This window comes from Oncorhynchus gorbuscha, linkage group LG08 (genome assembly GCF_021184085.1).
Source record: "Oncorhynchus gorbuscha isolate QuinsamMale2020 ecotype Even-year linkage group LG08, OgorEven_v1.0, whole genome shotgun sequence".
NCBI classification, from domain to species: domain Eukaryota; kingdom Metazoa; phylum Chordata; class Actinopteri; order Salmoniformes; family Salmonidae; genus Oncorhynchus; species Oncorhynchus gorbuscha.
In genome coordinates, this window is record NC_060180.1 from 34,531,195 (window position 1) to 34,545,793 (window position 14,599).

At 44.2% G+C, this 14,599-nt stretch overlaps 2 protein-coding genes across 4 annotated transcripts in view; both read right to left on the reverse strand.

Annotated features, from left to right (window-relative positions):
• LOC124041526 (protein unc-13 homolog A-like) overlaps positions 1–9,161 on the reverse strand; it is a 40,049-nt gene extending 30,888 nt beyond the window's left edge. For 2 of the 3 annotated variants that reach the window (XM_046359223.1, XM_046359222.1), the window contains exons 1-7: positions 8,945–9,161; positions 7,128–7,230; positions 4,955–4,998; positions 4,180–4,258; positions 3,572–3,583; positions 2,423–2,500; positions 1,860–2,079 (exon numbers count right to left, since the gene is read on the reverse strand). In XM_046359223.1, coding sequence (XP_046215179.1) covers positions 1,860–2,079; positions 2,423–2,500; positions 3,572–3,583; positions 4,180–4,258; positions 4,955–4,998; positions 7,128–7,230; positions 8,945–9,021 — 613 coding nt within the window. In that variant the 5' untranslated portion in view covers positions 9,022–9,161. Of the gene's footprint in view, positions 1–1,859; positions 2,080–2,422; positions 2,501–3,571; positions 3,584–4,179; positions 4,259–4,954; positions 4,999–6,324; positions 6,392–7,127; positions 7,231–8,944 lie in introns of all 3 variants that reach the window. The other variant, XM_046359224.1, reaches the window with a different exon arrangement.
• LOC124041527 (protein unc-13 homolog A-like) overlaps positions 9,034–14,599 on the reverse strand; it is a 64,667-nt gene continuing 59,101 nt past the window's right edge. The window contains exons 9-10 of the mRNA XM_046359225.1: positions 13,955–14,159; positions 9,034–9,957 (exon numbers count right to left, since the gene is read on the reverse strand). Of these exons, the coding sequence (XP_046215181.1) occupies positions 9,168–9,957; positions 13,955–14,159 (995 nt within the window). The 3' untranslated portion in view covers positions 9,034–9,167. The remainder of the gene's footprint in view (positions 9,958–13,954; positions 14,160–14,599) is intronic.

Here is a 14,599-nt window from a genome sequence, read left to right on the forward strand (position 1 = left end):
GCAGTCTCCTCTGAACAGTTGATTTTGAGATGTGTCTGATACTTGAACTCTGTGAAGCATTTATTTGGGCTGCAATTTCTGAGGCTGGTAACTCTAATGAACTTATCCTTTACAGCAGAGGTAACTCTGGGTTTTGCTTTCCTGTGGGGGTCCTCATGAGAGCCAGTTTCATCATAGCGCTTGATGGTTTTTGCGACTGCACTCAAAGAAACTATCAAAGTTCTTGACATTTTCCGGATTGACTGACCTTCATGTCTTAAAGTAATGCTGGACTGTCTTTCTCTTTGCTTACTTGAGCTGTTCTTGCCATAATATGGACTTGGTCTTTTACCAAATTGGGCTATCTTCTGTATACCAACCCTACCTTGTCACAACACAACTGATTGGCTCAAACGCAATAACCTCTCTAGGGAAGGGGGCAGCATTCGGAATTTTGGATGAAAAGCATCCTCAAATTAAACCACCTCCTACTCGGGTCAAGATATGATATGCATATAACTGGTAGATTTCGATAGAAAACACTCTAAAGTTTCCAAAACTGTTAAAATAGTGTCTGTGTATATCAGAACTGATTTGGCAGGAGGAAACCTGAGAAAAATCCATTCAGGAAGATTTTTTTGTTTTTGTTTTGTAGTTTTCTATTCAATGCCATTACAGTATCCACTGAGTTAGGACTCAATTTGCTGTTCCTATGCATTCCACTAGATGTCAACAGTCTTTAGAAATTGTTTCAGGTTTGTATTCTTAGTAAGACCAGTCTGAATGAGTGGACCCTGACATGTCACAGAGCTTTTTCATGTGCAATCCTGAGAGAGTGCATTTCTTGTTTACCTTTCATATTGACAACGTTATTGTCCGGTTGAAATATTATAGATCATTTAGGCTAAAAACAACCTGAGGATTGAATATAAACATCGTTTGACATGTTTCTATGAACTTTACGGATACAATTTGGAGTTTTGACTGCATTTGAGCCTGTGGATTACTGAAGAAAACGTGCGAACAAAAAGGAGGTTTTTGGATATAGACTTTATCGAACAAAAGGAACATTTATTGAGTAAATGAATGTCTTCTGAGTGCCCCCATATGAAGATCATCAAAGGTAAGGGATTAATTTTATCTCTATTTCTGAGTTTTGTAACGCTTCTGCTTGGCTGGTTACTGTTTGTAATAATTTGTCAACTAGGCTATGTTTTGGGCTAGGTATGTTCTGGGCTGGGTATGCTTTCGCCGAAAAGCATTTTATAAATCTGACACCGTGGTTGGATTAACAAGAAGTTCATCTTTAAACCTATGTAAAATATGTTTTGTTTTCTGAATTTTTATAATGAGCATTTCTGTATTTGAATTTGGAGCTCTGCAATCTCACTGGATGTTGGCCAGATGGGACGCTAGCGTCCCACATACCCTAGAGAGGTTAAGAAATAAAACAATTCCACAAATTAACTTTTAACAAGGCACACCTGTTAATTGAAATGCACTCCAGGTGACTACATCATGAAGCTGGTTGAGAGAATGCCAAGGGTGTGCAAAGCAGTCATCAAAGCAAAGGGTGGCTACTTTGAAGAATTTCAAATATAAAATAAATGTTCATTTATTTAACACTTTATTGGTTACTACATGATTCCACAGGTGTTATTTCATAGTTTTGATGTCTTCAGTGTTATTCTACAATGTAGAAAATAGTAAAAATAAAGAAAAACCCTGGAATGAGTTGGTGTGTCCAGACTTGACTGGTAATGTATGTCAAATATTTTTTGTTGTTGTTGCTCACATAGACATGGTTAGCCGATGTTAATGCACGTGTAGCAAAAATGCTTGTGCATGTGTTCGTGTGTGTGCACATATGTGTTCCTTACTCTGCAGGCAGTCGGCATTGAGAAGGTCCTGGCACTTGTCGTGACATTTGACCCCGCACTCGGAGCACCTCATACCCTGGCGGGCGATGCCCCACAGCAGCCCCTCACATTCGTAGCAGTAGGTGGGTGTAGTGGCCGTCCACACCTCAAAGTTATGGGGCGTGGTGCAGGAGATGGGGTAGATCAGAGCCTGTAGAGTCTTCTTGTACACATGACTCTTCTGCAGAAGAGATGGAAGGAGAGGGGGGAGAGAGAGCAAAAAAGAGAGGGAGAGAAAAAGGCAGAGAGAGAGTGGCAGAGGGAGGAATATGGTATTAATTATACATGCACACTGCCTGATGAAGGCAGCTAGCTGCCAAAACCTTGGTTGTTTAATAAATCAATTGCATTTCAGCAGTAAAAAGTGTGGTCGGCTACATGTTCTTTTCAAAGTGTTATGTTCCGCAGGTGAAAATTGCCCCTTGTGGATGATAATAATAAAGTTGATTGAAATTAGAATTAAACTGAATGGATCATTTTTAGCTCTGCTGAGACACGCTGAGGTCATAAGTTGTGTGACCCACCAGGTCCTCATTGCCAAGGGTGCTGCAGGCCATCGCCGTGGTGATCCCAGCCTTCCGAGCATTCTGAGAGGCCATAGACTGGGGGGGTAGAGATCAAGAAAGGGAGGGAGGGAGGGAGAGAGAGTATAAATGATACATTCAATTTGAGCCTTGACCCTACATGACCAGAAGTATGTGAAAATCTCATTCCAAAAACATGGTCATTAATATGGAGTTGCTCCAGCCTCGACTCTTCTGGGAAGGCTTTCCTCTAGATGTTGGGACATTTCTGCATGGACTTTCTTCCATTCATTCACAAGAGCATCAGTGAGGTTGGGCACTAATGTTGGGTGATTAGGCTTGGCTTGCAGTCAGGGTTCCAATTTATCCCAAAGGTGTTCGATGGGGTTGAGGTCAAGGCTCTGTGCAGGCCAGTCAAGTTCATCCACACCGATCTCGACAAACCATTATGCATTCGGGCAGATAGCGTTCTCCTGGCAGCCGCCAAACCCAGATTCGTTGGTCGGACTGCCAGATGGTGAAGCGTGATTCATCAATCCAGAGAACGTGTTTCCACTGCTCCAGAGTCCAATGGCGGCAAGCTTGACACCACTCCAACCAACGCTTGGCATTGCACATGATGACCTTAGGCTTGTGTGCTTCTGCTCGGCCTTGGAAACCTATTTCATGAAGCTCCTGACGAACAGCTCTTGTGCTGACGTTGCTTCCTGAGGCAGTTTGGAACCCAGTGTTGCAACCGAGGACATATGATTTTTACACGCTATGCGCTTGGCAGTCCCATTCTGTGAGTTTGTGTGGCCTACCACTTCGTGGCTGAGCCGTTGTTGCTCCTAGATGTTTCAACTTCACAATAACATGACTTATAGTTGACTGGTGCAGCTCTAGCAGGGAAGAAATTTGACAAACTGACTTGTTTGAAAGGTGGTATCCTATAAGGCCATTTTACTGCAAATGTTTGACTATGGAGATTGCATGGCGGTGTGCCCGATTTTATACACCTGTCAGCAACAGGTGTGGCTGAAATAACCAAATCCACTCAGTAGAAGGGGTGTCCACCTACTTTTGTATATATAGTGTAAATAAAGTATGGCTATTATGTTTACAAGGGTTTTTGAGTGGTACTGTATATGTGTTTGTACAGGTACTCACCATGGCCTGTAACTGCATGATAGAAGTAGAGAGGCAAGGGAAGGGGGAGAGGGAACATATGTTAGCAAACAAACACCATATCAGAATTGTATATGGCATATTGATTTATACTCATGTCTCATTGAGTGGCATGTGATAATGTTGATATACAATGTATAAGAAAGGGGAAGGAGGCAGAGGGTGTGTATGTAAATGAATGTGTGTGTGCCTGTTTTGTCTGTGTGTTAAACAGCTTTTAGTTTTTAATATATTCTGCCCTCTTCCTCCTTTTACGTACGTAGGCATCTTATTCGCTGCCTGACAGCTATATGACTCAGGTGGAGGATGCCACAGTTAGAGTCATGGCTATAGACTTCCTGTCACACTATCCACTGCAAAATGGTAATCCCTCATTTTGTGCCATGGTTTCACAATTTCCCAGGACACAAGACTGGCTAAAGAGTGAGCGGGTGTGATGTCTGTGGGAGGGAGCTAGGTCCCCAGAGTACTGCAACGGAACAGACAGAAAGGAACAGACAGAAAGGCCAATAATGGCAGTAATGATTCCAAAAGGGGGAGGGGGTGGCATGTGCCAAGGTAAAGTTGCTGTGGTGTGTGTGGTCTCTTACGAGGTCTCTGACCAGGGTGGGGCCTTTCTTCTTGCGTAGGTCAGGCATGCTGTCGATGCTGTACAGAACCTCTCCTACCCTGAGCAGGTAAAACAACCTTACTGTTATACACCAGCCAACAAATATACTGTATACCTCTCAGACCTATATCCGCTTCTACGGATAAGTTTAGACTATTTTGTTGAAGTGAAATGATGATGTCAAGATGCTCCAGATGTTTTTTTTTATTGCTATTTTCTTTTAAAACTGGACAATAATGTATGACTAATCTAATAATTATTCTATTCTATACATGAAGCTCTTGAGAGGGTGGTCACTTCCTGGCCATACTCATTTGAATAGTGAAACCAAGGTGACCAAGGAGTCCCAAATGTATATATGCAATAAATACTCCACCTGAATGAATGAGCAGCCAGATGTGTATTTGGCTAACTGAGCGTGCATATATTGGGCTGGTTACTTTCAATGCAGCTAAGGTCTGCCATTTACAAATGAGCTGCCAGTCCACATAGGGCACCCAGCACATCAGTCAATACACACTGGACTGGAGCCAGTGGATGAAACTATCCTCTATTTTAAGAGGAAAATCTGAAAATGTACACTTTACAGTATTACATATTCACAGCAGTGGCAATCATTTATTTATTGATCGTTGTACTACACTAATTAGTATAGCATTTACTGTAAGTATGTAAATCTCATTGTGGTAACTGCCGTGGTAGAGTGGTAGTTACTGCATGTGATATTTTGTTGTGAGCAGTGATGGGTAACTCACCCTCCTTTACCAAACCACAAGGAATTGGATGTCTCTCCTCGTGCCTGGAGAAAGAGGCGGAAGAGAGAGAGAGAAAAAAGACCGGGAGGAGGGAGGGAGGGAAGAGTACAGTTATATCTGGGAGATTAAAATCTTTCACTTAACGTTTGAAATCTATTTCCTCCATATGCAGAGCATGTCCAGAGTGCACCAGAGGACAGCATTTAGCTGGTAAATTAGATTTTTTTGTGGGGGAAGATGCCCCCGAGCCCCCTAACAGGGAAATCAAGACCATCATGACCACTGATGACTACCTCCGACAACATTCTTAAAGCTGCATTATCTATTCATCTTCCTCTCTCAATGTCTTTTCCTTCTTTCTCTCTCCCTCCCACCCACTCCAGCTCTTTCCTGTCATAGAGCTAAATTAGACCTAATAAACTGAAATCACTTCTATAGAGATCTTCTACTATAGAACACATTCAGAACTCAGAACTCCAGGTGAGTGAACTATCTGTCCATGACATAAAATGATCAATCAACCACAAAGGAGGAAAGAAAACCAGCCTTTCTTTGTCCCTCAAGGCCTGGAATTGAGCAGCTCTGCCATAGATCTATATGTGTTATTAAAGCGACAGTCTATGATTCTGAAAACCCCCCCAGCTATATTCTTCAAGGATCAATGGCTATATATCACTAATTCAAAAGTCAAAACACTGATTTACCAGTTCCAGACTGTAGCATTAACTGAACAGACCGTCACAGCAATCAAATGTACTTTTATCTCGCGCCAGCTACGGCCCCTGTCACACATTCAGACTCCCATCCTCCAGCTCAGGGTCAGAGAATAACCATAGAGAAAGAGAGAGTTGTTACTCATTCAACCTTGGGATTCTGCCTCCCTCATCCTAACTCTGTTTGTCTGGTTTTAATGAAAGACAGATTGAATCTGCTCAGGCCCTTCTTAAACCCATAGATTAAGAAAATATATAATTAATAAATACTGAAAGGAAAATTAATTCCAACTGCATACTGCTTAAAAACATAAACAGGTATAAAAAAGTAAAATGTTATTGATTGATTTTGCAAGCGTTCACTACAAAAGGTATTGATGGAAAGGTTTCTTGACAATTTCACCTGACTGTAGTTAACGCCTACGAGCTTGGAGATTGTTGAGAGATTGTTACAGTTATAAAATCATAATAATGAATGTGCAGAGTACTCAAACCATGAAATTCAAACAAATGAAACATTGTACAAGACAATACAGCATAGTTGTTATGAAGTGAAATTGAAGATTGAAGTGAAAATGTGTGCACCGCAGGACATTAACGAAAAATTATTGGCCAACAAGTCCACCAGTCTCTTGAGCAACCAATCATTGTACCTACCTGTCAATCTGCTCCAATCATGGCCGACCAGAGTGCATGTGATTATCGCTATGGCAATGACATGAAACTGGAAAGAAAACAAAGTAGTGGGACAAACGAAAAAGGGGGGGGGGGCAAAGTGACAAAACCCACATAAAACATCAAAACAAGTGTTTATTCATTCAATTAAAACAGAATGATTAGCAAAATGATGTGAATAAATGTGAGCAAACTGATAAATCAATCAAACTAATAGTTCTAATCAAATGTTTTAGCAGTTCCGTGAAACAGATGAGTTCTTTTCCATACTAAGGGAAAATGTGCACCACCATCTATAGAAAATGTATTTTCAGATCATTTAAAATATTGATTGTATGCTGCGAAACACATTAGGTCTGCACTGCGGTGTCTAAATGTACTTTCAAAATACTCCCGGGAACCCATTCACTCTAGTTTTTGGAGTAAATAATGCATATCACATTCATTTTTCAAAGCTGTGCAGAAAGTACTTAGAGACTTTTAGAATGTTTCTGCTACTGTCCCCTCTCTTCTTCTCCACACCTGGATGAAGCACTTTGGATGGGACTGGGGTTGGAAACAAGGCTGGTAGGAGTGGGTTGGTAGACTAGATAGGGCCGGGGATGAATTTAGGGCTGGCGTGTTAGGCAAGGGTTAGGGGATGGGGCTGGGGTTGAAGTTGAGGTTAGGCTTAGAGATGTGGATATGACTGGGGCTGGATCAGGCACAGGGACAGTAGTACACAGGTCTTGGGCCAGTAGTATAGGACTGGGACATGGGAACAAGGTTTGAGTGTGATACCTTACCTCTCGAAGCTGCTGTTGGACCTTGTCGATGATTCGTCGCCAGTTCTCCCTAGCCCTTATGGACGGGTCCACCGGCTCCTTGGGCTCCTCATCTACAGGAGGACTACAAGGATAAGAGCAGGTCTGAGAACAACTCTATATCTGGGGCCAAAATTACCCCTTTGTCCCTATATAGTGCATTACTTTTGAACATTTGTACATTTCTCTACATTTTAGTCATTTAGCAGATGCTCTTATCCAGAGCGACTTAAAGTTCATGTATTCATCTTAAGGTACACTATATATACAAAGTACGTGGACATCCCATAAAGTTAGTGGATTTGGCTCTTTCAATCACACCGTTGTTGACAGGTATATAAAATCAAGCACACAGCCAAGCAATCTCCATAGACAAACATTGGCAGAGCCTTACTGAAGAGCTCAGTGACTTTCAATGTGGCATCATCATAGACTGCCACCTATCCAACAAGTCAGTTCGTCACATTTCTGCACTGATAGTGCAGACCCAGTCAACTGTAAGTTGCTGTTACTGTGAAGAGAAACGTTTAGGAGCAACAACGGCTCAGCCACGAAGTGGTAGGGCACACAAGCTCACAGAACGGAAATGCCGAGTGCTGTAGCGCATAGAAATCATCTGTCCTTGGGTGCAACACTCACTACCAAGTTCCAAACTGCCAACGGGAGCAATGTCAGCACAATAACTGTTTGTCGGGAGATTCATGAAATGGGTTTCCATGGCCGATCAGCTGCACACAAGCCTAAGATCACCATGCGCAATGCCAAGCGTCGGCTGGAGTGGTGTAACGCCCGCCGCCATTGGACTCCGGAGCAGTGGAGTGATTAATCACGCTTCATCATCTCGCAGTCCGACGGACGAATCTGGTTTTGGCGGATATCAGGAGAACGCTATCTGCCCAAATGCATAGTGCCAACTGTAAAGTTTGGTGGAGGAGGAACAATGGTCTGAGGCTGTTTTTCATGGTTCAGGCCTCTTAGTTCCAGTGAAGGGAAATCTTAACGCTGCAGCATACAATGACATTCTTGACGATTCTATGCATCCAACTTTGTGGTAACAGTTTGGGGAAGGCCCTTCCTGTTTCAGCATGTCAATGCACTCGTGCACAAAGCGAGGTCCATACATAAATGCTTTTTCAAGATCGGTGTGGAAGAGCATGACTGGCCTGCAACAGAGCCCTGACCTCAACCCCATCAAACACCTTTGGGATGAATTGGAATGCCAACTGCGAGCCAGGCCTAATCACCGAATATCAATGCCTGACCTCACTAATATTCTCGTGGCTGAATGGAAGCAAACTGCGCAGCAATGTTCCAACATCTAGTGGAAAGCCTTCCCAAAAGAGTGGAGGCTGTTATAGCAGCAAAGGGGGGACCAACTCCATATTAATACCTATGATTTTGGAATTACATGTTTGACGAGTTGGTGTCCACATACTTTTAGATATGTAGTGTAGGTAGGTTAGATAATCACATTTCACAGTTAGCTGCTTTATTGAGGATAAAATGTACTATCAGCAGTCAGTGCTAGCAGGAAAAGACAAGAGCAAGTGTTATTTCAGGAAAGGAATGTTTTTTATTTTTTTATGTGTTTTTAAGAGGAAAGGAGGGGGATTATGTGGGGTTAATCAAGACACTTCGTCAAAACGTCCCTGGTCAAAAGTAGTGCACTGGAAGGGAATAGGGGGCCATTTCAGATGCACCCCTATGTGCTTTTTCACAGTCCACCCAATATGGTGGCCCAATAAACAAAGCCCCTTCTGCGCATGGAGAACAGAAAAATATTTCAGATGGGGGTTTACCTCTCTGGGAGGGGCTCCTCCTCCTCTACGGGGGTGGGGGGGCGACTCTCATCATACCGTTGGTCCTCATCTTCCATGGGATGCTCCTCCTCTGTCGGGGTAGGGGTCCTAATTTTTTGGGGAAGGGGTTTGTCTTCCTCTAGGAGAAGTTGGTCCTCCGGCAGGGGGGGTTTGGCATCAGGGCCCTCTGTATGTGAAACAGAGGGAGAGGCAGTGGAGGTGGTCAGCTGAGAGGGGGGCCAGTGGTTGTGGACTGGGGCCCATGGGAGGTAGTGGCGGGGTGAGATGGGGGGATGGCGGGGTCAGACTGGGGATGGGGTTGTGAAGCTGGGGGGTGAGCCTGAGCAGGTGGGGCAGTAGGGACTCCAGAAGACAGGAAAGAGGAGGCCAGGCCTGTTACTGCTGCTGAGAAGGGTTTGGCCATGGAGAAGAAGGACTGGGCTGGGGCAGGGGCTGGCTGGGGATGAGACTGGGCTTGAGGGGCCTGGGTGGATGGCTGTCCCAGGGGCTGTCCTCCTGGAGCCATGCCCGGAGGGTGGGCCAGATTTGGGGCATGGCTGGGCGGTTGGCTGGGTGGCGCCTGCTGTTGATGCAGAGAGGGCTGTTTCTGCAGAGGGGGTCTAGAAGCACCTGGGACATCCAGTGTGGGGGGTGCCGTGCTGGTGGGGGTAGGGGTGTAGGGGATATCCTCACTGAGGGTCCCATCCAGAAGATAATCCTCATCGTCATATATGTGCCCCTCTCCTTCATTCGCCACCTCTTCCTCATACAGACCACCATCATCCTCATCCCCATCCTTACTGTAGCCCCCCTCGTCGCTATACGCCCCCTGGGTCTCATCGGGGTCCCAGTCGGGAGAACCTTTGATGTAGCTGACAGAGGAGTGGCAGGAGTGGTAGGAGTCATTCTCATCATAAGGGTCTCGCTCTCTGTATTCCGGGCAGTACTCCTCCTCACTCAGCTGGCTGCTGCAGTGACTCAACTCTGCCGACGATGCATAGCTTCCCGTCGGACTGGTTAGGAAGGTGGAGCAAGACAGGGAAATGAAGATAAATGGGGAGAGAGAGAGAGAGAGAGAGAGAGAGAGAGAGAGAGAGAGAGAGAGAGAGAGAGAGAGAGAGAGAGAGAGAGAGAGAGAGAGAGAGAGAGAGAGAGAGAGAGAGAGAGAGAGAGAGAGAGAGAGAGAGAGAAGAAAGTGAGAATGTGGAGAGAGGATGAGAGGCAGGGTGGAGGAACACAGAAGAAGGAAGGAAGTAAAAAAGAAGAAGAAGCAGTAACCAACATGGAGGGACAGACAGAGACTTTCCCAAGGTACACAATGTCCAGAGCATCCCTGAGCAATAGTAAAACGCTCTGCTATAACACCTGACCGTGAAGGTAAAACTGATGGTTAATCAATGAGTTAATTGCGACAACAGTATCAGACAGAGATAAATCAAATAAGGGAAATAGGGAGAGAGAGAGAGAAATAAATAAATAAGAGCAGAACAGAAAGGTGAGGGGCCTCCAGAAAGCTGACAAATTATTAAGAACAAGTATCCTCACAGGGAGCAAAGACAGGAGTATTTGCAGTATACTCCATGTTAAATTAAGCTATTAAAAAATTATAGAGAGAGGGAGAGAGCGAGAGAGGGTGAGCAGAGAAGAGAGAAATGTAAAGGATACAGACACACCTATAAACACTCACTGGCCATGTCCGAATACCCATACTTGCATTCTAAATAGTAGGCTTTTTGGGTATCTGAAAATAGAACGTTTTAAAGTTCAATCCAATACAGGCTTGACTGAATGAACAACAAAGACGGAATGCAATATCACATTTTATTAAATCGTTTGGAGAATGGCCTCGTCTCCAAGGGAAGATCCTTGGAGCCAGATGTGATGGCAGGTAGCCCTATACTCCGAGTCAATATTCACGTAAAAATTAGAAATTCTCCTCTTCCAAAATTTGGGGAAAACAAACATTCTTTCCAATTGACCTCCACTGTAAAAGAGCCAACTTCGTCTTCGAGTTGGGGTTATACAGAAATAACAAAACATACCGAAAAGCTGCTCTGTTGTTCAATGTAAAGTACCAGTCAAAAGTTTGGACAGCTTCTCATTTTTTCTTTAGTTTTACTATTGTAGAATAACAATGAAGACATCAAAACTATGAAATAACACATATGGATTCATGTAGTAACCAAAAAAGTGTTAAATCAAAATATACTTTATATTTGAGATTCTTCAAAGTATCTACCCCTATTTGGTAAAAGACCATGTCCATATTATGGCAAGAACAGCTCAAATAAGCAAAAGAGAAATGACAGTACATCATTACTTTAAGACATGAAGGTCAGTCAATCCGGAAAATTTCAAGAACTTTGATAGTTTCATGAAGCGCAGTCGCAAATATCATCAAGCGCTATGATGAAACTGGCTCTCATGAGGACCACCACAGGAAAGCAAAACCCAGAGTTACCTCTGCTGCAGAGGAAATGTTCATTAGAGAGTTACCAGCCTCAGAAATTGCTGCCCAAATAAATGCTTCACAGAGTTCAAGTAACAGACACATCTCAACATCAACTGTTCAGAGGAGACTATTTGACTCAGGCCTTCATGGTCGAATTGCTGCAAAGAAACCACTACTAAAAGGACACCAATAAGAAGAAGAATACTTGCTTGCGCCAAGAAACACGAGCAATGGACAGGATTAGAAATTATTAGAAATCTGTCCTTTGGTCTGTTGAGTCCAAATTTGAGACTTTTGATTCCAACCGCCGTGTCTTTGTGAAATGCAGAGTAGGTGAACAGATGATCTCCGCATGCATGGTTCCCACCGTGAAGCATGGAGGAGGTGGTGTGAATGTGTGCTTTGCTGGTGTCACTGTGATTTATTAAGAATTCAAGGCACACTTAACCAGCGTGGCTAACACAGCATTCTGCAGCGATATGCCATCCCATCTGGTTTGTGCTTAGTGGGACTATCATTTGTTTTTCAACAGGACAATGAACCAACACACCTCGTGCAGGCAATACACTGGACCACTGCTACTCTAAAAATCTGACCACGACTCCATCTCGCTCCTACCGTCCTATAGGCAGAAACTCAAACAGGATATACCCATTACTAGAACCATTCAACGCTGGTCTGACCAATCGGAATCCATGCTTCAAGATTGTTTTGATCACGCGGACTGGGAAATGTTCTGGGCAGCCTCAGACAATAACCTTGATCTATACGCTGACTCGGTGAGTAAATAAGGAAGTGCATTGGAGGCGATGTACCCACTGTGAAACCTACCCTAACTATTAAAACCTACCCTAACAAAAAACCATGGATGGATGGCGGCATTTGAGCAAAACTGAAAGCGCAAACCACCGCATTTAACCATTGAAAGAGGACTGGGAATATGGCCGAATATAAACAGTGTAGTTATTCCCTCCACAAGGCAATCAAACAAGCAAAATATTGGTACAGGGACAAAGTGGAGTCGCAATTTAATGGCTCAGACACGAAACGTATGTGGCAGGGTCTACAGGGTACCCACTGTGAAACCTACCCTAACTATTAAAACCTACCCTAACAAAAAACCATGGATGGATGGCGGCATTTGAGCAAAACTGAAAGCGCAAACCACCGCATTTAACCATTGAAAGAGGACTGGGAATATGGCCGAATATAAACAGTGTAGTTATTCCCTCCTCAAGGCAATCAAACAAGCAAAATATTGGTACAGGGACAAAGTGGAGTCGCAATTTAATGGCTCAGACATGAAACGTATGTGGCAGGGTCTACAGGCAATTACGTAATACAAAAAGAAAACCAGCCACGTCACGGACACCGACGTCTTGCTTCCAAACAAACTAAACACCTTCTTTGCCCGCTTTGAGGATTATGCAGTGCCACCGACGCAGCCCGCTAACAAGGATTGCGGGCCCCCCCTCTCCTTCTCTGCGACTGACATGAGTAAGACATTTAAACGTGTTAACCCTTGCAAGGCTGCTGGCACAGACAACATCCCTAGCTGCGTCCTCAGAGCAAGCGTAGACCAGCTGGCTGGTGTGTTCACATCAATCCCCCAAAATAACAGGCCCTAAAGTTATTATTGCTGGTTGGGAGGTGGATGGTTGGCGAAAACAGCAATTGAGAGAATGAGGGTAAGTTGACATATAAATACATCCAAAGATTTACGCCCATTGGTTAAGAGGATGTGATAATTGCAAAAGTGAGCCCATAGATTAAACAGCAAGCCTGAGGAATGTATATTATTGTTCCATGCTTATAGGCTATAAGGTAAATAGGTGACTGCCATTCCACACATGGCTAATAGGAAAGAGCAGAAGAAAAAAATATGGTATTCGTTTGTATTCATTCACACTATGCCCGTAGAATAAGAAACAATATGAATGATGTTATGCTAACTGGATGAAGTTAAACTTTCGTGAACTATATTATGTTTATGCTTTAAATGCCACGATGTCTTACTACTCCATACTGAGAAGGCGAAATGAGTATCTTGATATCTGTTCCTTACTGCATACGTTTGTACTAAATAGTACGTTCTAAATAGTATGTAGTATGATTAGTACACAGTATTTAGTTTAGGAAAGTAGTAGGCAAGCCACATTTCAGACATGGCTGCACACACACACACACACACACACACACACACACACACACACACACACACACACACACACACACACACACACACACACACACACACACACACACACACACACACACACACACACACACACACACACACACACACACACACACACACACACACACACACACACACACACACACACACACAATGAGATTGTTTGTTGAATAATGCATGAAGAAGCAGCGAGAGAGAGAGAGACAGGCCAGGGAACTCAGTCAGGGAACCAAGTCAGGGAACCCAGGCAGGTGAGTGTGTATTTTCCTCAGCCCGAGGGGAGCAGGCCTGCAAGGCAAGCACTGAGCTGGAGCAGGAGATCAAGCAGCAAACAAATAGAGGGGAGTAGGACAAAACACACCTGATGGCCCTCTGGTGGTAGTCGAGGGGTTCACAGCTGTTAGAGGGGGGGTAGGAGGAGGGGCGGTTCTGCTGGTCTCTGATGGGGTACTGGTGGACGGAGGCATTGGGCTGGGACGTGGTGTAGTAAGGAGGAGGGATGCCATTACTGGTCTCACTGCGATAGTCACTGTCTCTGTCATCCACAGCACTGTCTGGGTCCTCATCTGGAGGGGAGGGGGGGGGACACGTTCAATCAATTATTATTCAATTAAATCAGGGCCCTGACAAAGGCCCTCCCTTGTCACTGTTCCCCTGATTAGAGGAACAGTGACAAGGGAGGGAGGGACAACTCCCTTGGGGCAGGAAGAAACCTTGAGAGGAACCAGAAATATGAGAATAACTGGTCAATGAACAGTGTGGAGGTCTGCAACACTGATTCTTTCTATTCTCTCCCTCTAATCAGGGACTAACATAGACCTGAAAGTGAAAGTGAAGCTGTCCCTCCTGAGAGAGTGGGTATAGGAGAGAGTGGGTGAGACTAAAACTACATTTACATTGTGGAGATTCGGGACTGTCGTTCACTCAGACAGTCTAGACTCAGCTCATTTGGACTGGTTCAGATTTAAAAGGATTGGAACCTGTTCACATAGGAATCGGACAAAAT